Source organism: Tursiops truncatus, chromosome 11 (genome assembly GCF_011762595.2).
Source record: "Tursiops truncatus isolate mTurTru1 chromosome 11, mTurTru1.mat.Y, whole genome shotgun sequence".
Lineage (NCBI taxonomy): Eukaryota > Metazoa > Chordata > Mammalia > Artiodactyla > Delphinidae > Tursiops > Tursiops truncatus.
The window spans coordinates 24,096,954-24,122,190 of record NC_047044.1 but is presented as its reverse complement, the minus strand read 5'-3'; the positions used below and the strand labels follow the sequence as shown (position 1 = coordinate 24,122,190).

The following is a 25,237-nucleotide window of genomic DNA, read 5'->3' as shown; positions in this document are numbered from 1 at the left end:
AATAAAATACAAATTCTTTTATAAAGTAGCAATTTTTAAAAATAATAGTAGTCAGGGTACTTGGAAATTGGAAATAGCCTGTGTCCATCATTAGATTATTTAGATAAATTGATATACTCGTACATTCATATATTATCCAGCTATTAAAATCATGTAGTAGAAGATATTAATAACACAGCTAACTTTATAATAATAAAGTATGGTCCCAAGTTTGCTGTTGGTACTTTACTCAAACGCAAACATACATATACACAGAAAAATACTTAAAGGATATCCTCCAAATTATTAACCAGTTTTTCTCTAGGTGGTAGGATTATGGATGGTTTTTCTTTTCCTTTTTGTGATTTTTTTTTAAAGAAACATTTCCAAATATTTATAGCAGGGGTCAGCAAATTATGACCTATAGGCTGGCTGTTATTTTTCCTAGAAATATCTTGAATATGGAACAAGATAGGGACTTAACAAATGCTGTTGATACTAAAATGAGTTAATACTTATTTTAAATATAATTTAGATAAACATTTCATTTATCCAGGATCATTAGATATTCTCTTGATATTCTAAATAGATGATGACTTAATAGATGTAGAAGGCTCAGAAATGAAGGTCTGTTATCAAAGAGTTGGTGAGTTATTGACAGAAACCAGTGTGGCTACTTAAGGGTCTTTTAAAAACTTATATGTAAAAGATGCTCAAATGTATGGTACATGAATGAATTCTGTTATTGACAGAAACCAGTGTGGCTACTTAAGGGTCTTTTAAAAACTTATATGTAAAAGATGCTCAAATGTATGGTACATGAATGAATGTGTGAGTCATGAACCTGTGAGAATAGTAGCAACACCTACTATGTACATGGCTTTTTGCAGAAATGCTATTTAATCCTTAAAGTAACCTTGACAGGCAAACAAAAGTGTTTTCTGTGTTGTTCACGAGAACACTGAGGCTTGGAGAGTTTAAGAAGTTTTTACCCAAGTCATACAGAGTTTCGCTCTACTTGAAACGCAGGTTCATCTGAGAGGAAGATTTATGGTTATCTTTAGTCTTGTTTTTCTTTTCTAAATGAGTTGCCATATAGGTCCACAGAATTTGAGGCAATGTATGGAATTTAGGTTTTGACTTAAATTCATTTTAAATTATTTATTAAGTTTTACAGTGGTCCCTCCTTATCTGTGGGCGGTGCATTCCAAGACCCCCAGTGCATGCCTGAAACTGCAGTTAGTACCGAACCCTGTATATACTATGTGCTTTTCTACACATGCATACCTATAATAAAATTTAATTTATAAATTAGGCACAGTAAGAGATTAACAACAATAATAAAATAGAACAATTATAACAATATACTGTAATAAAAGTTTAGTGAATGCGGTCTCTCTCTCAAAATATCTTACTGTACAAATTTAACGCCATTTCCATCCTAACTAAGCATTTATCACACACTGTGGCTATAACTCACAGTTTGAGGTGCGCAGCAAAACTAGCATTAATTTCTTTATCCTTCCTCATAATTTCACGGTTAGAAGATTCATTCTTACCATAGTTTTTTTTCTTTTCTTATTATGATTAAGTTGAGAACTTTTACCTTTTCACTTAACGGAAGCACTGCACCCAGCTTCTCTTTGGCATATCTGAATTGCCAATATCATTAGTGTTGCACTTTGGAGCCATTATTAAGGTTACTTGAACACAAGCACTGCAATACCTTGATAGTTGATTTGACAGCTGAGATGCCTACTAAGTGACTAATGGGCAGGATACCCTGGACAAAGGGTATCCTGGCGTACTGGAGTGAGATTTCATCATGCTACTTAGTGCTCAATTTAATATTTTTGAATTGTTTATTGCTGGAATTTTCCATTTAATATTTTTGGACTGTGGTTGACCACGGTACGTACCTGAAACCATGGAAAGTGAAGTTGTGGACAAGGTAGGGACTACTGTATATAAAACAGTAAGCTCCTTGTTCCCTGCTGTATTCAAGCAGATTCTGGATGGCCCGTATTTTAAGGATGTTTTAGCAAATTACTACTGTGCCTAAGAGGTTGAACTTTATGAACTTTGAGTATCTAGAAGGTCTATGATTTTATGGTGATGTTTTGTTTTTAATGTTCTGCTTGTGCATTTTATCCAAATTTAGATTATGTGAAGGGCTATAACTATATGAACTCTTAAAATGCTACAGAAGTCTTTTACAAATTAATATTTTGCTTATGTTTAGGTAGGTTGGTATATGACTCTGCAAACATTATAATTCACTAAGGCTCTCTATATCTTGTATATAGTCAAGGTCCATGTAGTTTATTTTTTCTTGAGTGCAGACCAGAGGAAAGATTTGTCTATTCAAATGAATATGCTTTTCCTCAACAAAAATGGAAAATATAAACCAAAATTTTGTTTGTACTTTAGCCATATGAAAATGAGGAGCCCAATTTCATGGTTGACCGTAGTGATTATCTTGCCTGAGGTGTCGGGTTACAAATACTCGTTTCCTTAGACAGAATTTGTGTTATGTTATTCCTAAATATTTTTTTGTTGTTGAGGGCTAATACTTACTATTTTGAAACATCTTAGAAGTAGAATATGAGTTTTTTAATATATAAAAGCTGGTGGTTTTAAATCTTTTTGGAGTGTGCAAACAAAAAGCCCTCAGGTTTGACTTTTGTTCTGTGGCAGTTTTATCTGGGACCTATATGTGTAGTTGATACCTGCCATCTAGAACATGATTCATTGCTTGACTCCGGACTATAACTAAACTGTTTGAAGGTGTCTTATAGCTAGTTTCCCACTCTTGTGGATTCTACTTAATATTCATTTCTATACTTACATTGCTATTTCTGTGTGGGGGGAAAATAGCTTAAATGTAAAATACTTAATTCTCAGCACGATAAATGATAATATCAGTCAAGTTTGAAAGCAACATTTTAGTAAAAGTAGATAAAATTCATCCAGTTTTAATCTAAGACCTGTTTACTCAAACTGGATCTTTGTATATTCTTGTCCAGCAGAAACTAGAAAGAATGTCTCCACTGCCTCTAGAGATGAGTGTTTTAGAGAAAGGGAGCGTTGCCCTCAGGCCAAAGCTTTTGAAAGAATGGGTATATAGTCCATCCCCAGTCTAGAGTGTTGCCAATTCCCCTTTGTGTTTTAGTTAATTTTTTATTGTGCTTCAAGTGTTGAATTGCCAGCACATCAGTTTCAAGCATATCCAGATATCAAAAATATATACTGAAAACAAATGCAAAATATTATTGCTTATTCTCTACCAGCGTTCCCTTATACTTATTCACGATTTGACTGTGACTGGGCCTTTTATTTAGGTGGAATGTTCTAATCCTGATGAATTAATGTAGTTTACCTCAATATATTGTATTTTTCTTCTGAAAAAGAGGTGACTGAGGTAACTCTACTCCAACATAATAAAATCATGACAAATATTCAGTTACTAGAATTAAGATGTCTTAGGGTCATCTTATAGCCCACTAAATGATTTTATGGTTGTCATGATTGAAACCTGTTATGCGATAAACCAGAGAAGTTCTAAATCCCTTGTGAATAATGTGGTTGGCCATATTTATACTTTATATAAAATGTTCTTATGTATGCTTACAATTCCGTAAAATTTATTTTTATTTTCATAGTCTGTTCGGCACTTGAAGTATTCCTTGTTTAAGAAGTCGCTACTGGGCAGTGTTTCGGATAATGGAATAGTAACTCTCTGGGATGTGAATAGTCAGAGTCCATACCATAACTTTGACAGTACACATAAAGCTCCAGGTTCAGGCATCTGTTTTTCTCCTGTCAATGAATTGCTATTTGTAACTATAGGCTTGGATAAAAGAATCATTCTCTATGACACTTCAAGTAAGAAGTAAGTATAACATGCTCATTTCTTAATTTAGTAACAAATAATTCTTTCATTAGCAGCCATATTTGTGATTTGTATAGACCTCTGATTAATGTTAGAAGATGTAAAGTTTGTGTATTTGTTATCTAATAAGGTAGAATTTTCTTTTTTTTCCCATGCAGAAAAAACTAGATGAGATGTGGGTGTTCTTTAGAGCAGCAGTCCCCAACCTTCTTGGCACCAGGGTCCGGTTTTGTGGACGGGGTGGGGTGGGGGGATGGCTTAGGCCGTAATGCGAGTGCAGAGCAGCAGATGAAGCTTTGCTCGCTCGCCCTCAGTCCGCTCACTTCCTACTGTGTGCAGCGCGGGCCGCGGACCCGAACCCATCCGTGGCCTGGGGGTTGGGAACCCCTGCTTTAGAGTACTTCTGGATGATGAATGTTGAGGGGTAGCATGTTAATGATTTCACATCTTTATTTTAGCATGCATGCATATTACTCTTTTTCAGAATACAACTAAATTTGTGTATTTTTTAAAGCAATATGATTAATTTGCTTTAAAATTAATTCATTATCTAGAGCAGGGTTTCTAAACTGTTGACATTTTGGGCTGGATAATTCTTGGTTGTGGGGAGCTGTCCTGAGCATTGTAGGATATTCAGCAGCATCCCTGGCCTCTACTTACTAGATGTCAGTAGTACTCCCCAAATTAAAAGTAGTAAAATTACCCCCAGTTGAGAACCACTGATATAGAGCTAAAGGGTACATAATTCTCTAAGTATCTAGGTCTGTTATGCCTTCTTGTTCTTCTTACAGTTATAAGTGTGCTTGGTTAGCTTAAAAAACAAAAAAAACCTGCAAGACTGCAAGAGGTGTATTCAAGACACCTAACAATATCTAATGATCATGTGAAAGGAAGTGGCATTATTATAATATTACTGCTAGGGAAGGACCTACTGTGAGCCCCTTTTTAAAGTTTACTGTTACTTATTTTACTCTTCTTTTTTTTTTTTTTTTTATTCTTTTCTGTTTTGAACTAATTTACTGAGAACCCTAACAGTAAACCATTCCTCTCGTATACCTGACACTCCAGCAAGGAGTTCAGCTTCAGCAGATCAGTATCCATACTTCTGTATTAGCTTCTGGGGGGATTAAACCTCATGAATCCTTTTAGCTTTTGGGTCAAGAGATGCATAACCAAGAGCAAAGTAGCAGCTGCTTCCTTGTCAAAGGTCATAATCCTCTTGAGGCCTAAGCAGGTCACTAAATGGAAAGGGGATACTTGGAGCCTCCTTAACCCTGAGGCTATAGAGCCCTTATTTGTGGAGTAACATGCAGGAATTCTATCATGTTCACTGCCAAAATAATAATTACTCAAAGAAATAGGTCCTGTTTCTAGAAGATGTAGAATGTATTGTATCTATTGGAAGTGAATAGAAAAATAGGATGGAGTGCTTAGCAGTTCCTTTACATGCCATTGTAGTAGAAATGTCTCCAGGTCTAATTCTGCATTTCTGCTTTAAACAAACATTTGAGATGGGTATTCCAAGTAACTGTGCCGAAATCTAAGTAACTTTGGTTTTGGTTTACAGTTGTTTATATGTCGTATAAGCTTATATATATACATTCACATATCTACATATACTTTGCTCTCCTTTCCAAAGGCTAGTGAAAACTTTAGTGGCTGACGCTCCTCTAACTGCAGTAGATTTCATGCCTGATGGAGCCACTTTGGCTATTGGAGCTTCCCGTGGGAAAATATATCAATATGATTTAAGGATGTTGAAATCACCAGTTAAAACCATCAGCGCACATAAGACATCTGTGCAATGTATAGCATTTCAGTACTCCACTGTCCTTTCTAAGGTAAGATATTTTCTTTGTTTTCAGCATTTTTGATTTTACTAAATAAATCTAGTTCAGAATATAGAAATCATATGTTGTCAATTAAACACAGTGTAGTTTTGCTTCATAATAATTTTTATATCAAAGCATTGTAAATAATTTTAGTACAAATCCATTTGATACTTAGTTTTAAAACTTTTTTTGCGCTTTTCACATTTCTCTCTCTTCAAAAATATTAAAAGGTTTTTATGGTTCAGAGGGAAACTCTCACATCCACCAGCAAGCTTAAGATTTCTAAGGGAAAAACAATATTTTTTAAACTAATAGGGAATTTATGAAATATTAATGTCTCGTGTGGAGCATTAGAAACCTGATCTTTTAAATATTCCCTTCCGTTTCAGTCAGGTTTAAATAAAGGCTGTTCAAATAAGCCCACAGCTGTGAACAAACGTACTGTTAACGTGAGCACTGCTAGTGGAGGAGTCCAGAATTCTGGAGTCGTCAGAGAAGCAGCTACCACTTCCATTGCCACAGTTCTGCCACAGGCCACGACAGCAGTTGTGGGGAAAGGAACAGTTGCTCTTCATGACAAAGCAGGTAAATGTTGTTTATATATAGTATTTGGAGTTCCCATCCTGTCTCCTCCCCAAATGGATATCATTATCACTTTCTTTAAGAACCTAGAACTTAAATTCACTTGAGTATTTAGGTAAAATTATTAGTAGATAGTGAAAATCGAAAAAGTGAAAAATTTAACTTTAGCTATAAATGTTTAAAAGGTTAATGAAAGGTACTTCACTTACTCTGTTTAGCTGAACTTCCGTTGTAAGATATTTTAAAAACAGAATAATGCCCTCTCAGAAGTACCGCTACAGACTAGATGACTTTTCATTGTGCTTTTAGATTAATCAGTAGATAATATGAAACTTTGATGCTTTCATTATGATTTGATCTCAGTTTAAAAGAAAAAGCTATTAATGGCCCCTATACTTCAATTTTCAGACTGGAAAGTAAGTCAGGTGATGAAATGAATATATTTAAGTACTGAATAGTACCTGGCACATATTAAGCCGTAAATTAGTCATTTGTTAAATAAAAATAAATGAAAATGTTGAAATTTTTAAGGAATTTCTTCTACTCTGATAATCGTATTGATGAAACAGTTTTTAAAGAAGAGTTCATTTAGACTTTGTGAAGGTATAATATGGTGATAAGCTTCCCCATACTTACTGTAGAAGATATTCTTTGCCTACAATAAAGATCGTAATTCCCTAAATTCCTGAAAGCCTTTTTGTTTTTATTTTAAGAAGTTATGCTATACTGTCACTTTCAACATATTTTTAAAAGTCTACATGATATACCAGTATGTCTCTAAAGTATTCTTACCAGAAATGAATGTACTCATGTCTTTTTGAATTTTCAGGACAAGTACTTAAATTGAGCACAAATATTTGTTGGTGCTTTTTCAATATGAGTTTACTATTCCCAAGTATAAGCAAAACTTTAATTTGTTAGTCTTGGTAGTGTAGAATTTTTTTAAAAATATAATAAGTATATTCACTATAAATTATCTTTGAATATCTATATCATCCTTACATAAAAATCATTATATATTATGTAGAAAAATAATAAGGTCCTTATTTAAGAACTCCTAGAAACTAATACTATTGCTATCTGTTTAAAAGAAGAAATAATGTTTGCCAAGATGTTGAATTAACTATGTTATGAAAATTGGTATTAGTTTAAAAAATTACTATTTATTTTATTCATAATTTTCAAAAATTAAAATAAAGATTCTCTCATTTATTGTAAACTTTCTGAAGTCTCAGTGTCTGTCATTTAGTTTTTAATAAGGAAGTTTATGTGTAACAATGGCAGCATTAATTAGATGTGGAAGACTTGGGTCTGCAGGGCCACCAGTTAATGATAATTCTTGGCTGATTAGCAGTTTCTGGCAAAATGCGTGCTTACTGTGCACCCACAAGGAGAAATTTCGGTTTATTGATTTTATTTGGAAATAATTGCAAACTTACAGAAAAGTTTCAGTAATAATACAAAGAACTCTTGAGTTCTAGTATATCCTTGAGCAGGTTCACCACTTTATAAATTTTACCACATTTGCTGCATCATTTTCTCTCTCTCAACTCACACACATGTACATTTTTCCCCCTGTGAAACATTGAGAGTATGTTAGACTTCAGTCTCAGATCTATCACTTTCCTGCCTGGATGACTTTAGGCAGTTTTCTTTTTTATATATATATTTTTTATTGGGGTATAGTTGTTTTACAATGTTGTGTTAGTTTCTGCTGTACAGCGAAGTGGAGTTCCCTGTGCTATACAGCAGGTTCTTATTAGTAGGCAGTTTTCTTAACCATGCTTTTTTCTCATTTTTCTCTTCCATAGATAATATTTAACATTTGAGGTTATTGTGAAAATCGGAGAAAATGTATCAAAAGGGCATAGCACATGTAGGCACTCAATAAATTATAGTGTTGCTAATATTGTCGTTATGATCATCATTATTGCTATTACTTTAAGCATGGTGTAAAATAAATTTAAAATTTGAAATAAGTTCGTATGGTTTCTACTGAAGGTGTCCTAATTTAGTTATTGAAAAGAACCTCTGCAGGTACTTCCCTGATGGTGCCATGGTTAAGAATCTGCCTGCCAGTGCAGGGGACATGGGTTCCATCCTTGGTTCGGGAAGATCCCACATGTCACGAAGCAACTAAGCTGGCGTGCCACAGCTACTGAGCCTGCGCTCTAGAGCCCGCGAGCCACAACTACTGAGCCTGCATGCCACAACTACTAAAGCCTGTGCGCCTAGAGACCATGCTCCGCAACAAGAGAAGCCACTGCAACGAGCAGCCTGCGCACCGCAACGAAGAGTAGCCCCCACTCGCCACAACTAGAGAAAGCCCGCGCACAGCCTTGAAGACCCAACACAGCCAAAAAAAAATAAATATATTTTAAAAAAAGAACCGCTGTCTGCAGACTTGTTGCTAGTGCTCATTTTCAGTAGGAAACAGCCATTTAAGAAGAGAAAAATAAGGCTTTAGCACTATTTTCAAATGATACCAAGCTTCTATTTCATAAAGTTCCAGAGGCTAGAGTTATGCATCAAACATGTTGAGGACCTAGAAAAGGCAGAGAAATTTCTTCTTTATAACCGATTACACTCTTGGTATAAACACCCTTCAATGACAGTGATGTACAAATGTTTGGTCATAACTTTTGTGAGGTTATTAGGTTTATTTCATTAGCCAGGCTTGGACATTTTTGAATATTGTGAACAAAGCTAATCTTTGTTTTTATCCCAGGCTTTTCAGTTTTCATTTGGGACCAAGATGGCAAATAAAACAGTTTTAAAAATGTAAGACAGTAATATGCTACCGATTCAAATGCCAAGATTTCATCAAAGTTCTTGAATCTCTAGAACTCAGTCCTTGACCCAAAAATGAGCAAGAAGTTACTGAGCCTGCAGAGTTCCTATTATAACGTCCTTGCCCTAAAGTCATGCAATATATACTGAGAGAGGAAGTAAACTGCATGCCTCTTTATTGTTGTCTACTGTACTATTCTTTATGAGTTTGGTGTTCTGGTTTCCTTCCTCTCAGTAAACTATCCCAAGGTTAATGAAGTCATTTAAGGTCAGTAACGCTGAGAGCAGTGTTAGGTTCCCACTGTTAGTGAAGAAAAAAATAAAAGGGAAAAAAGAGACCCATTCACTGCAAGCTGGGGAAAGGAACTAACGTTGCTTGAAAACTGCTATATGTTAGGCATTGTACTATATGCCTTAGAGACTTTTTTTTTAATCACTGGTAGATGATCCTAACAGTGAGTCAGTCACTAACAAAAATAAGTTGTTTAAGAAAAGTACATGAATTATTTAGAAAAGTTCTATCAAAGTAGATTTAAAAAGTGGTGTTATATGAGCAAATAAGTTATTTGCTTTTGAGGAGCCCTTCATTCCATGAAAAGGATGCTTAACTGAGCTATTGTTATATTCTGCTTTCTTTTCCTGATGCCCACAGTTGTAGTGTTACCAATGATATAGGTAAGGCATTCATTTTTAGAGCCTAGCTTCTCATGATAAATTTATTATGAGAAATAATAAAAATGTTTATTTTTATATCCAATTTCTATAAGGTCTGCCTCGAAGCATAAACACAGATATTTTATCTAAGGAAACAGAGAGTGGGAAAACCCAGGATTTCTCCAGCTTTGATGATACTGGAAAAAGTAGTTTAGGTGACATGTTCTCACCTATCCGAGATGGTAAGTCTGTTCAGATCAGAGGATCATGTCCTCTTGCTTGGGTCGTCATGACATTTTTATTCTGGCTAAAAGATGTGGATAATAGCTTCAGTCTCACTCTATTCATGACAGTTGCTAATTTTCTCAATCCCTGAGATGGTATCTTTCCCTTTGCCCAGATATTTCAAATGTTATCATTCCAAAATATATGCTAGTAATTTTCACATAGGAACCAAGCAAATAGCTCTCAAGTTAGCATTTTAATTTCCACAGAAGTTTCTTAAAGGAAGTTTTGCCTCCATAGGCAATCTTTTACTTGTGTCTACTTCTAAATAAATCTTCCCCAAATCTTGGATATTTTGATAGGCAAAAAATATCTTCCTAACATAAAAAAATTTGTTTCTTTGATTATTAGTATTTAACTGGTATTAAATGTTTTCATGGAGAAATATGGCTGGGGGTTAGATTGCCTCATCTTTTACACTAACTATATATGAAAGTACCATACACATACACACACACACACACACACACACACACACACACACACACACACACACACACACACACACACACACACACACACACACACACACACTCCCCATTGCTAGTAGACGTTGCCATTAAAAAGAAAAAAGCCAAAAAAAACCAAAAAAAAATACCTTTGCCAGTTTGTTAAACAGAAACATATATCGTTGTTCACTCTATATGAACTAGGCACATGGCTTGGCTGTGCTATTTTGGTGCTAATGTTCATACTGTTTTCTTTACTGGGATAGTCTCACTACTAATAGCAGTATTATTAACAGTATGGGTTAATTTCTAGAAGACGATTTGGCAGACTTAAATATTCATTCTTTTTGTCCTGTTAATTCCATTTCTATAAATTTACCTAAGAAAATATTCAGAGAAGCCCACAGAGATTTGTGTGTTTACTGTTTATTTATAGTATTGAAAAACAGGAGTGAATCTAAATGTCATCAGTAGCAGGGTGTTTAAATTATTACATCCACTCATGATCTTATAAAATTTAACTTTTTACTTTAAAATTGTCTGGTTTCAAAATTTTCTTCAACTAATTTCATAAGCAGAAAGAATAAATATATACGTAGTGGTACAGAATTATTGAGTGTCTTCTGCCTTACCCCAGCTTGAAAATGACTCCTTAAATTGCCCGGTCAAATTGCTATCTTCCATCTAATAAAAGAGGAAGGATTCCTTTCAGGATGAAGAGAGGTCATACTACCTAGTTGAGGGGTAAAGAGAGGAGAGATGTGGGCAAAGGAGGTAAAAGTGGCTTGGGCTGGAGTTGAGAAAGGTTTTGGAGGTTAGCACCCAATTGTGGAGCTTTGTTTATGAGAACCGCTGGAGTAATTTTTTAATTGAAGGGGCTTTTTGAAAGTGTTTGAGTTATAAATGAAATCCTTTTTAATGGTTTTTGAAAGTAATAAAGGATATAAATTCCTTTTTAATTGCTTTTGCTGTTTAAAAAGATATGATTAGAATTTGAGCCATAGGCCCTTCGTTTATTGGAGTTTGATATTATTGATAAGAAAAAGACATGGATACTAAATATAGTGCTGGTTTTCACTGTCAAGAGATTTGTGTTTTAATCTCAAAGATTCAACACTACTTAGGTAAAGTCTTAATCTGTTTGTGCTTCAATTTCTTCATCTTTTAAATAAGAGTACCTCTGCTTTTGTTAGGAAAAAATGAGTAACTTATATAAAAGTGTCTGTGTTGTGCGATTACTAGGTATAACACACACATGCAGATAGATGAATGGTGGAGAGATGGATGATAGTCCTACTAATATGATAATCATGTATGATAATTTATTGGCCATGTGAATTTCTGGTGAATTTTTTAATGACCTTTGCCCATTTTTCTATTAATCTGTTAAAATGGAGTTAGCAATTTTTGGTTGTTATTTGGTAAATGAATAATATTACAATATTGAAATATTCTTAAACATGTTCTACCATTGAAAAAATTTTAATGAAGCCTTATATTTTTAATAACATTGTGTTGCTTACAAAATATTTTTACATTATTTCAATTGATCCTCAAGACAGTCTTGTGAGATGGTCGGGGCATTGTCCCCATTATATAGGTACAGAAACTGAAGCATAATTATACCCAAGTCTTGTCCAAGGTGACAGAGCTATTCAGTGGTATAAGCAGAACTGGATTACAGGTCTCTGGAGCCTACTCCAGTGCTTTTTCTGGTATACCTTGCTGTCTCATTAAATGACTCTATACATAGAATTATCTTTGCTGCTATGCATGAAGCTAAAAGAATGAAAAGGGAAGTTTATATGAATACTAGCTTTACCTTCACTCAGATTTTTCTTCTTAAAACTGTTAGTCCCTGAACTCTTTGGGGAACGAATAGGAAGCCTAAATTGCTATGGCTTCTTTTTCACTATTTTTTAAATTTTATTTTCTAATTTTATTATAGATGCTGTAGTTAACAAAGGAAGTGATGAGTCCGTAGGAAAAGGAGATGGTAAGAACTGTTGAGAAGTATTTTTATCAAAGTTAAAAGTGATTTTGTGTTATCTACTGCTGTGTAACAAACAAATTACCCCAATATTTTGAAGCTTAAAAGAACACTTACCATCTCATAATTGTGGGTGAAGAATCCAAGCGTGGCTTAGTTGGGTACCTTTGGCTTCGGATGTCTCATGATGTTTTAATTAGGGTATCAGCAGGGCTGCAGTCATCTCAAGGCTTGACTGGGCAAGGATCTGCTTCCAAACTCATTCATGTGGCTATTGGCCGAAGATATCAGTTCCTGCCTATGTGGGCCTCTCCACAGGGCAGCTGACAACACGGCAGCTGGCTTCTCTCAGGGCTGGTGTGAGAAAGTGAGAGGGCACTCAAGATGGAAGCCACAGTGTGTTTGTAACTTAATCTTGGAAGTGAGATCTGCCACTCTTCTGTATACTCTTTGTTAGAAGCAAGTCCCTAGGTCCAACCCACATTCCAAGGGAGGTGATTACACGAGGCCATGGATCCTTGGCAGGAGGCGGAGATCATGAGGAACCATCTTAGAGGCTACCTACCAAGATATACCACAGACATATACCAAATTAACAATTTTGTCAAAAACTTTTATTTACTAAAACATTCATTGTATTTTGCAGTTTTCAATGTATCTTCACATACAATATCTCTTTTAAGCCTCACCACTCAGGGAGGTAGATATCATCATTCACATTTACAGATCACTTAACAGTCACAGAGAGTTTTACGACTTTTACCCAAAAACTCAAATGAAATAAGGGGTAGAGCTGATAAGTGAACCTGTCTTCTGAATCGAAATCCCATGTCTTTCTACCGTATTAACATGTCTATTGTGTTAAGTGCTTTTCTTAAATATCCAAGATTGGGGAACATCCCATATAAGTGCTAGTTTTTTTCTCCTCTTTTTCAGGCCTTGACTTTCTACCACAGCTGAACTCAGTGTTTCCTCCAAGGAAAAATCCAGTAGCTTCAAGCACTTCAGTGTTGCATTCTAGTCCTCTTAATGTCTTTATGGGGTCTCCAGGGAAAGAAGAAAATGAAAATCATGATCTGACAGCTGAATCTAAGAAAATGTATCTGGGAAAACAGGAACCTAAAGACTCCTTCAAGCAGGTATCTGCCTATAAATGACATTGAACTCACTGTGTGTGTTTATCACTAGCAAGTATAATGCATCTCATCACTAGAAAGCAGGCAGCTGCCACTGGATATGTCCTAATTATTGACAGTGCTGTGCACTTACTAGGTAGAAAATATTCTTAAATCTTGATGTCACATGTTAAAAACTGAAGATTACTTTTGAAATCTGTCTTTGGATATGTTGGAGGTAACAGCAGGTGTAATCTTACACTGTTTGTTTCCTAAGACAAGATACTTGATTTAACTGTCTGTGTAAGAATATTTTATACCTGACTTCTTTTAGAATGTATTTCCATTGTAGCACAAAGCACCAAGTTGGTGGTCAAGTCTTTTACTCTAAGTCTTAGAGCAAATTGATGGTGCTGAGAAGGTATTTCATCATCATTACCTTCTGCTGTAATCTAATAGAGTCTATTGTGCAGTATGTCTGTTTATTTTCATTTTTATTTTTTAGAATGATATTGAAAAGATCATTTAAGAAGTACAAAAAAGTCTTTTGACTTATTTTTGAAATATTTCTGACCAGTTATCACATGAGAGTTTGGGGATTTATTTATTTAGTTTTTTGGCCTGTGATTGCCATTTTAAATGATATTCAACTGCAGATTCTTAGTAAATGAGCTTTTGCTTATCATGTTATCATTGAAATTGTTTTTGATTAGTAAAGTTGATTTATTTTGCCACTGGCCCTAGCAACATTTTTTTCTCCTTCAAGATACCTTTCTATTCTTCCTTTTTCTGACCGTACTTACTGGAAAAAAGAGAAAAGTAGATACAAATTATATGGATAATATGGATAAAACCAGAATTTATATATTAATTGTTTATTTTAAATGTGAAGTTTGCAAAGTTGATCTCTGGTGCTGAAACTGGAAATCTAAATACCTCTCCATCATCCAACCAAACAAGAAGTCCTGAGAAATTTGAAAAGCCAGAAAAAGAAATTGAAGGCCAGTTTATATATGAACTTCCAGTCAATGGATCCTCAACTCCAAGTAAGTACATAAAACTTCCTGATGTTTGAGTGCTAAGTTGAAAACTCCCAGTATTTAACTTGAAAAGGATAAGTTAAGAGAGTGATCATAGACAAAAAAGTTCAAGGAATTTAAAATTTATGACACTTCTCTAGTGTGTGACTCTCTTACTAGAAGACGATGAAATGGGTATGAAATGTTAAATTCACCCACATTGATTTGGTACTCTTTGGGTGTGAATTTCGTTTTCAATCCAATATGTAAGTGTCTTGATCTACTGTGGTACAGATAGGAATATAGGACCCTTTGAAAATGGGTCATTAAGTACCTGAAATTGTCTTTTTTTTTTCCATATTAAAGTTCTATCTATAGAGTTCATGGCAGAGACCCTAAAAACTCCATCACATTTAAAGTGATATTAGGTTCAGCGATAAGAGTTACCTATACAAAAAACTCTTTGTATAGTAGTAGCTCTTTTATATAGATACCTATATTTTAAGATTTCTGTGGATATATTGCATTAGCTTAAACTCTAGGGCCTTGCCTGTAGAACTACTTTACTCCTCTGTTCCTTCTGTTTGTTTCTCATAGGCTTGGTTTATCTAGTTTGTGGTGTGGCTTGTCACATTCATCTTTTGTAAGAGAAAATAATTCAGAGATTCTTCAGGATTAATTCCTCTGTCGTATGTTATTACATTAGACACTTGGCAGTTTAGGTAGGTAGGTAGGTAGGTAGATAGATAGATTGATAGATAGAGAGAGAGCTAAATGACTCATTAGAAATAATGTCATTGAAAGTTTCTAAGATTTGTATTCCAGACAGTGAATTTTTCTGAATGTCACAAGCTCACTGTTTCTTACCAGTGTTTCAAGTTTTCTCTTGCCAAATCATATTTAGAAGTGTTTGATGTCTCTTAGTCCAAGTTGACTATTAATATTTTGTCCATTTTTAATTTTAGATCCAAAGATAGCATCTTCTGTCACTGCTGGAGTTGCCAGTTCACTATCAGAAAAAATAGCTGATACCATTGGAAATAATCGGCCAAATGCACCATTGACATCTGTTCAAATCCGTTTTATTCAGAACATGATACAGGAAACATTGGATGACTTTAGGTAATTGAGAAATTATCTAGACCTTGACTAGCTTTTTTTATTAGGTGTAAAACTGTAACTATGAGTAATGTTTGTGGTTACTACTTTTGCCTAAGTTCTGGGGTCCATAAAACCATAGAAGATATGAGTTTTGTTGATCTTGAAGTGTTGAGTTTATTTTATATCAGCTAGGAAAAGGCACATTTCCCTAGGGCAGTTATTAGATAACTTGGCAGGATGGTGTAGCAGGCTGGCTGCCATTGTGGATCTTTTTCATCATCAAACTATGGACAGATTCTGGTAAGCTCAAATGGGATTCTTACAATATTTATAGATCACCTGTTAAGTATGCTATGTGCAGTAATGTAGTAAAGATATTTTTTAAAGGAATTCTGAATATTTTCAAGTAGAATGCATCAGAATGTAATACTTAATTTTAAAAAGTTCTTGCCTGGACCTGTCCTTGTCTCTCATTCTTTGAATTTTGAACATTGTAAGAATGTTCTAGAATGCTGGTGCCTTTTACCTGTTGTCTCAATATATTTTGAAAGCTATTTTCAATTATTAGAATCTTTTGCATTTTTTTTCCTTTTCTGACCTTTAGTTACTTAGTACTCTTGCTCAGATTTGGAATACCATGGGCAAGAATGTTGGAGAAGATGTGCAGTTTTTGTTGGTGCATGTTTCTTTTTAATGTTAAAAATGTTTTGAAAAAATTTTTTAGATGTTAACAAATATATTTTTAAAGAAAAATAATCATTTTGACATTTATAATGTGCCTAGTATGTACTGATACTAAGGATACAAAAACGGATGATCTGCCCACAAAAGCATTATAGTTTAATTAGGGTAGACATAGTGCGGGCTGCTCTGATGTGTGTTTCTTTGATGTTAATTAACTCATTTGTAAATAGGGCAGTAATGACAACATGATAAGGAAATTTTGGTGGTTCATGTAACAGCCACCAAAACAAAGTACATGAACACAGGTAAAGGCAGCAAATCACCTATCCATGTCCATCTCCTCCTATTCCCTTCCTCTTAATTTGGCTTGGCTATGTGCTTTGTGTTAGGAAGTGCTTATTTTGTGATTTTTTCCCCATCTTTGGGCATTTTATCCTTGCCTCCATGCTTGACAGCCCCAATCCTTCTATCTTCTTTCCCCTTTTACCAAATGACCCTCACTTTTTTTTAAGGTAAAATCTTTGATTATTCAATATTTAAACTATGCTAGTATTTTTATTAGGATTTAATTGTTTGTGTTAGTGCTCAGGTTACAAAGATTATATAGGTTTTGAGTGGTCTGCCCAAGTCCTTTCTCCTTAAATCCTGTTACTTTCTTTTTTTTTTTTTTTTTTTTTTTGCTTTTTCAGTATTACTGTGGTAAGAATACTTACCACGAGATACCCTCTTGGATTTTCAAGTGTGCAATATACGGTATTGTTAACTATAGACACAATATTGTAACAGCAGTCCTCTTGAACTTAACTTTGTGTATTGAAATTTTATACTCGTTGATTTTCCCTTCTCCCCAGCCCCTGACACCCACAATTCTGTTCTTTGCTTCCATGAGTTTGACTGTTTTAGATATCTCATATAAATGGGATCATGCAGTATTTGTGCTTCTGTGTCTGGCTTATTTCACTTAGCATTATGCCCTCCAGGTTCATCCACGTCACATGTCAAGATTTCTTTCTTTTTTAAGGCTGAATAATACTCCGTTATATGTACATACCACGTTTAAAAAAATCTGGTCCTATTATTTTTTCCATAAACAGTTTTTTAAAATATATGAGATATTTCAGGAATGCATATATAGGGCAAAATGGCAGAATTGTCTGTTTACAGCTGTAATATAATGTGAATAAAGCAATGTTGAAAACACAGAAAGGGAGAAGTTCTTCTGGGGCAAATTTAGAAAGAAATCATGCCTTGTGTGCCTGTACCTGGGGATTGAGGGTGGGTAGGGGCCTCTCTCTGCTCTTCTGCCCCTCTGTCAGCCATAGGCAGCCTCTGCTTAGAGGACCCAGAATGGCTCAGAGGATTTCTGCAAATTCGCCTGCTCTGACTTCAGCCTCCAGTAGGTGTTGCCAGCTGTACCTTACAACGGAGGGACAGAGTGGGCTATTGAGAGGCTCTCTGCTAGCCATTCTCCCTCAGCTCTGGGGCTGACTTCTCTGTGAGGGCCTGGAGTGCTTCAGAGGGGTTACTGTCAGTTCTCCTCCCCTGCCCTAAGTCTTCACCAGGCTCTGTGCATCTGTGCCCTAGGGGCTGTCTCTCTCAGCCCTCCTGCTCTGCCCCTAATTTTTACGTGAGCACTCAGTGAAGTCCTGTGGCAAAAAGTTGTGGAGGGAATGGAGACTTTATTTTCGGCTGGGACTCCTTGGGATTCTAAACTGCCTTGACAGTCTTCACTTGACCTTTAAAAATCTATAAAAATTTCAGCTAGTTCTCTTTAGCCTATCAGTGGCAGCTTTTTTCCCCTGCTGCCCTGTCTAGGATGAAAACAACTGTGGGTCTTTCTTCTTCTGGAGGGACTCACCATTTTCTGGATTTTAGTTCATTTAGATTTCTTTGCACTCTCAAAGTTGAATTTATTTAAAATGTATGATTTTATACGTTACCTGGCTTGTTCTCATTATTAGGGCTGGGGAGCTAACATCCTAAGCAGAAGTCTGTGGGTTTATTTCTGTTGTCTTTAAAGAAGATTTAAGTTTCTTGCAAGCAGATCATTTTCTGGGTTTTAGGTTTTCTTAGGGCTATTTTATTTCTGGTTTGCCTTTATTCCTAGGGTTTAGTCTGTGCCCTTTTAATATGTGAGCTGAATGTCTGGAGTATTCACCAGGCCTTTTTATCTTGGTGGGTCCCGAACTTAAACCTCCAATTCTTCATCACAGGGCTCTCAAAATCCTTTTCTCCTCTCTAGCTGCCTTTTTTTTTTTTTTTTTTTTTTTTTTTTTTTTGCAGTACGCGGGCCTCTCACTGTTGTGGCCTCTCCCGTTGCGGAGCACAGGCTCCGGACGCGCAGGCTCAGCGGCCATGGCTCACGGGCCCAGCCGCTCCGCGGCATGTGGGATCTTCCCGGACCGGGGCACGAACCCATGTCCCCTGCATCGGCAGGCGGACTCTCAACCACTGCGCCACCAGGGAAGCCCTAGCTGCCACTTTATGTTTGTTTTCCTGCCATCTAACTCAGTACAGGCATTGCTTAGGAGTCAAAGATGTCTTGAGGGGAAATTGCACAGGTTCAGGTTTACTTTCTACAGGTACCCCCTTTCCAGAATCTTGGACCTTGCAGTGCTGGCTGCCTTGGGAGTTCTGAATTCTAATACTCCCCAACCAAGTGAGACTGTTTCAAACTCCAGGCCACTGCTCTCATCTCAGCCTCTTTTTCTCATAATATGGAATCAGCACATCCCGCAGAGGGAAAAGCAGAGGTAAATGTGGAGGTTACCTAGTAGACTCACCTTCTTTACAAGACCATGGTCCCTCCAATCCTGGCTACTTTAGTGGTTCTACGGTGCCTTCACTTTTTGTTGTTGATGTTTGTTTGTGTTTGTTTTTTAATACAGCTCTTGTCATAACTCAAAGCAGAAGAGAAACAAATTTTTTTAAATATCTTTTAGTTGCAACAGAAGAAATAAGGTACTTAGGAATAAATCTAACCAAAGATGGTAAAGATCTGTGTGTGGAAAAACATTAAAAAAAAATTATTAGAAAGCATTAACACTTAAATGGGAAGATATTATGAAGCTGTCAGTTCTTCTAACTTGGTCTATAGATTGAATGCAATTCCAATCAAATCCCAACTGGGTTTTTTGGAAGAAGATGATGAGATAATTCCAAAATGTATATGAAAGAAGGAAGATATGAAATAACCAAGACACTGGAGAAGAATAAGGTTGAAGGGGACTAGTTTGTCAGATAGATAGGCTATCATTAAAATAGTGTATCATTGGGCTTCCCTGGTGGCGCAGTGGTTGAGAGTCCGCCTGCCAATGCAGGGGACACAGGTTCGTGCCCCGGTCCGGGAAGATCCCACATGCCGTGGAGTGGCTGGGCCCGTGAGCCATGGCCGCTGAGCCTGCGCGTCTGGAGCCTGTGCTCCGCAACGGGAGAGGCCACAACAGTGAGGGGCCCGCGTACCACAAAAAAAAGAAAAGTGTATCATTAACACAGGGTGGACAAATTGCCCAAAGGGATCAAATAGGCAGCCCCCCCAAAAAATGCCTATGTATATATGGAAATGTGATATATGACAGAGGAAATGTATATATCCCTGTTGCATGCTATTTAAAAAATCAGTTCCGTACAGGGTAAAAGTTTAAATGTAAATGGAAACATTTTAGGCATTGTAAGAGAATTTATATCAATATATGACTTCAGGGTTTGAGAAGTTACTTAAAAATAAGAGGGTACACTACCTATAAAAATAGATTGATAAATTTGCATTAATATTAGGTTAGTAAATTTGAGAATATTAATAGGAATTGTTTATCCCAGGACACTATTAATAAAATGAAAAGACAAAAGGTATCTGCAGTACTCATATAACCAATAAAGGATCAGATTATGTAAAGACCTCTTATAATTTTTTTAAAAAAGACATTCAGTAGAAAAATAGTTTAAAGACATAGGCAAGCATTTCACAGAAGAGGAATGGCATATGAACATAAGGAAAGATGCTCAGCCCTACAAATTAATCAGACAACTGAAAATGCAATGGGATACCATTTCACACCCAGTAGATGGGAAAATATTGTAAAAAGCTTGGTAACACCAAGTCTTCGTATGGATGTAAAGCTAGATGAGCTCTGTTATACTGATGATGAGTGTGTCCATTGATACTACCACTTTGGAAAATAATTTCTGTTATTTTGTAAGTCTGAGCAGTGTACCTCTGGATCATACCTATAACTCAACATATCTACTCTTGGATATATCATCTACAGAAATTGGCACATGTGGGTTGGAAGACATATACATGATTGTTTATAACAACATTGTAATAATAAACACTTGAAAACAATTCAAATTGACAGGAGAATGTACACACTAGTATAAATCAGTGAATTACAGATATGTAGAATATGAAACTTGAAAACATGATACTGGATTATTTTTTAAATGTCCACTACTCAAGCCTACATAGGATATGGTACCCTTTTTGTAATGCTCAAAAGCAAGCACAACGAAAATAGACTGACTACAGATTCTGTGTTATACATACAAACATACATACATATATATATATATATATATATATATATATATATATATATATATATTTCTTTTTAAAACATTTCTTTGCTCAAACAAAATTCAGCAGCGTAGTGACTTCTTTCTTAGGCTTCTCCCAAGAGGTAAATGTTGGAGTCAGAGAGGAGCACACAGGAAGCTTCTATGATTTTGGTAATGTTCTAGCCCATAAGTTGTGTGGCAGGTGGCTGAATGTTCCTTTTATTGTTATACTTCATAACTTTTATGTCTTTTTCTTTGGCTGCACCGTGTGGCTTGCAGGATCTTAGTTCCCTGACCAGGGATTGAACCTGGGCCACGGCAGTGAAAGTGCTGAGTCCTAACCACTGGGATGCCAGGGAATTCCCACTTTTATGGCTTTTGTAGGCATGAATTAATTGCATTTTATTGAGTAACCTCTGTTACACCCAAATAGGCTCTTTTCATTCTGCTGGAAGTTTTTTTTTTCTTTTTTTTGATAGCTTAAACATTGATAATAGTTAAAGCATTATAACCTAGAGCATTATCTGTATTTCATTGTAATATAAACCTGTGTCTTTCCTTAATGATAATTTCTGTATTAAGGAATGTAGTATAATGAGAGTTCTGGAGGTAGACAGCCTGGGGTTATATCCTACTCCACCATTTACTAGTTGTGTGACATTGGATAAGTTATAACTACTCTGTGACTCAGTTACTTCATTGGTAAAATGGAGGTAATAATTGCACCTAGTTGTGAAGATTAAATGAATTCTTACATCTGAAGTACAAGAAACAGTGCCTAGCACAGAGTAAATAAATACTAGGTGCAGTGGTATTTTTACTATTGTAATAATAATTATTAACAGTAACGTGAAACGATAAGAGTTTAGCCATTTTCTTGAATGATCTAGAGCTGGTAAAACTGTTATAATTCTAATAAATATTTTACATTCTTCCCTAGAGAAGCATGCCATAAGGATATTGTGAATTTGCAAGTGGAGATGATTAAACAGTTTCATATGCAATTGGTATGTATTGACATATTTTATTGTAAGTGAGCATAGCTGTGGACCTAAAAAGTCCATAAAGGGGTGATGTATTTTTACTTAGTTATATCTAATTGCTAAGAAATAAACAGGGAGTTTTAGAAATTTAATAAGTAAAATAGATTTTAACTAGTCACCCTTCTTTGTAACCTGTGATAGTTACAAAGATATGATATGATAGTATGATAAAAAAGTATGATAGCTACTTTTTCACAGCTTTTTTTTTGCAGTAAGTAAGCAAAAAGCTTCCGAAATGTGCAAATATAAGCTTTCCAAATATATAAATTTCACCAGTGCTCTTTCATTTATATTAACAAAGTAGTAAGGGTGGTTAAGTTAAAAAAAAATCATTTAGTTAGTTAATTGAACCTGAGAAAAATGATAGCTGAAAATATGTAAAACGGCTTGCCAAATAAATGAGATGGCAATAATTTTAAAAGCTTTTTTTCCCCCTTTTCTAGAATGAAATGCACTCTTTGTTGGAAAGATACTCAGTGAATGAAGGTTTAGTGGCAGAAATTGAAAGACTACGAGAAGAAAACAAAAGACTACGGGCACACTTTTGAAATTTCAGTGAATACTTTAATGTTTTGTAATTTGGGAAGCTTCTGGCAACACAGAGCTATATAGATTCAGTATTGTTTTCATGGCCTCTGGGAAAATTTTTTTTCAAGTAAAAGGGTGATGGGATTGTATACCAACCACTATTTCATCTTTTCTGTCAAAAATATTTATATTTTTATATTAAAAACTGTACACTGTGTCATCTGCCTAAGAGGAAAGCCAACAGAATCTTTATTTTCTGAAAGCTTTAGCTATACACTAAGTGCCCTTTTTCATAAGAAAAGAAAATTGTGCAGAAAAAAAATAGATTATGTATGTTTTTTAATAACCTCTTTTAAACATAATATTTTTGGTTGACAGTTGCCTTCCAAATTTTTTTGGATGTTTGATGATTAAAGAGTTTGAGATACCTTCTATTTTTATGGAGAAAGTAATTTTAATTGGTGTTTTGGGTTTCTAAGCAGTTGACTAATAAAACACAAGGTTGATTAATAATTATTTTGTTAACTTGATGAAGTCAAGTATGACTATTATTTATTGTACATTTGATAAGAAAATTTTCAGAATTTCGAATTGCACAGATTACATTATATCTATTGCATTTATGTTACTGTATTATACTTCTAACAAATCTCTACTCCTGGTCAGTGTTTTTTAGCTAATTTCACTTTATGAGAACTTTTAAGGGTTTATAAGACTCAACCAGAACTGCATATCTGCTGATTATCTCATGAATTAATAACATACAAAATTATACTATAAAGTTTCAATCAATATAATTCAACTTATAAACAGTGAAAATTTCATATTATATACTAAATATTACAGTATTAGTGCCATTTTTTTTCTCCCAAATGATGTGTGGTTTATTTTGTTTTGTGGTTTATATCATTAAGTTTCTCTAATTCTTTGTGTGTTGTGTGTAATATTTTATACTATTGACCTTACTATAAAATAAATAAAATTAAAAAAAACACAACAGGAAGGTTAATTGTCAAAAGAATTTACACCTCTTTGATAATATGTAGATGTGTACATCTGCCTGCTCTGATCTACATTTTTAGTGATATAAGATTAGGGGGGCCACTGGCTTGTTTACCTTCTTATAGTCTTTTGTCCCAAAGATTTAAACTATGTACCTTGTATATAGCACTCCTGCCCAATTTTGACTTCTGAGATGAAAGTATTTACTAAAAGAACTCTATTAAAAAAAAAAGAAGAAATGTAGCTAGCTTACTAACTTTTTTCCCCTAAGTGCTGAGAGATTTTAAGGGTATATTAAATAAGTGTAAACATACTAATAATTACTTCAAGAAATAAAAGCAGATTACTTTGTCCTAGTGCGGCTCAGAGAATACATTTGTATTAAAGCTTTAGGAGTGCTTCTATAATCTTTTTTCCTGACAGGTTATAAAAGCATTATGGCTTGTAACAGGTTTTCTTATATATCATTATCAAACAGATTTAGAAGACATAAAAGTGTGTTTTGCTACATGCTGTATTTAAATCGGTTAATATTTTCCTATTGCCTTTTTCTATAAATGCACATAATGTGTATTAAAAGAGATTGGATAAATAAAATAATTTTAGTAACTTTATGCATAAAGATGAAATCTTTTTTTGTCATGGAACTTAAAAGCTAAATAAGCACGAAAAATTTTAAATGGTAAAAATGGGAAACTTGAAATTGAATTTTAGCCTCTGGCCAAGATAGCATAATAGAGATTGGATTTATACAACTGAATTTTAAAAAGACCCAAAATATTTGAAATAATTTTCAAATACTGAATTTTTGAAAATAAAAAACTCAACTTAGATTCTGTACCTAGTGAGAATACCTTTTGAAAATGAAGTAAAACTTTTTCAAACCTAGAAAGGCTGAAAGAATTTATCACAAGAAGACTTTTGCCCTACAGGAAATGTTAAAGGTACTGGATAGAAATCTTCTGTGCAAAGGAATAAAGAGCAATAAAAATGGTAAATATGTGTACAAATGTAAGGCTTTTTTCCCTTATTTTAAATTTTCATTAAAGGCTAATAGACATTTAAAGCAAAAATAATAACAGTGTATTGTGTGGTTAACATATGTAAAGTGAAATGTCTGAGAAGAGTATCATCAAGGGTGAGGGGAGGGAAATGAAAGCATACTACTCGTAAGATTCTTATACTAACTGTGAAGCAGAATAATACTACCTGAAAGTGGAATGTTATAAGCTAAGAATGTATACTGTAAACCCCAAAGCAACCACAAAAGAAAAGGTTATAACTAGTAAACCAACAAAGATGATAAAATGTAGCCATAGAAAATAATCCAAAAGAAGGAAGGAAAAGAAGAAAGGGGAACAAAGAATAAATGGGACAAATAGAAAATAAACAGTAAAATAGTAGATTTAAACAGCAGTATCAGTAATTGCATTAAGTTGTCGTTACCCTTATTATGAGAGTGAATCTTTTTTATCCAACTGTATACTGAATCCATGAAATCCACTTTAAATATAAAGATACAAATTGCTTAAACATAAAAAGATGAAATAAAAAATTAGAATGTATAATGAACTGAATGCAAATGAAAACATTATAATTTGTGGGAATCAGCTAAAGCAGTACTTACAGGGAAATTTATATCATTAAATACCTGTATTAGAAAAGGAAAGGACTCAATAACTTCAGCTTCCACCTTAAGCTAGAAAAATAATAGCAAGTAAAACCCAAAAGGAGC

General features: G+C 34.8%; 1 protein-coding gene across 4 annotated transcripts in view; it reads left to right on the top strand.

The window, feature by feature from the left end:
- NEDD1 (NEDD1 gamma-tubulin ring complex targeting factor) overlaps window positions 1–24,116 on the top strand; it is a 45,184-nt gene extending 21,068 nt beyond the window's left edge. For 3 of the 4 annotated variants that reach the window (XM_073788325.1, XM_073788326.1, XM_073788327.1), the window contains 11 exons: window positions 3,642–3,871; window positions 5,511–5,712; window positions 6,093–6,288; window positions 9,843–9,971; window positions 12,412–12,459; window positions 13,390–13,592; window positions 14,461–14,614; window positions 15,553–15,709; window positions 18,955–19,125; window positions 21,870–21,936; window positions 22,416–24,116. In XM_073788325.1, coding sequence (XP_073644426.1) covers window positions 3,642–3,871; window positions 5,511–5,712; window positions 6,093–6,288; window positions 9,843–9,971; window positions 12,412–12,459; window positions 13,390–13,592; window positions 14,461–14,614; window positions 15,553–15,709; window positions 18,955–19,125; window positions 21,870–21,936; window positions 22,416–22,520 — 1,662 coding nt within the window. In that variant the 3' untranslated portion in view covers window positions 22,521–24,116. The remainder of the gene's footprint in view (window positions 1–3,641; window positions 3,872–5,510; window positions 5,713–6,092; window positions 6,289–9,842; window positions 9,972–12,411; window positions 12,460–13,389; window positions 13,593–14,460; window positions 14,615–15,552; window positions 15,710–18,954; window positions 19,126–21,869; window positions 21,937–22,415) is intronic. The other variant, XM_019918513.3, reaches the window with a different exon arrangement.
- The last annotated feature ends 1,121 nt before the right edge of the window (window positions 24,117–25,237 follow it).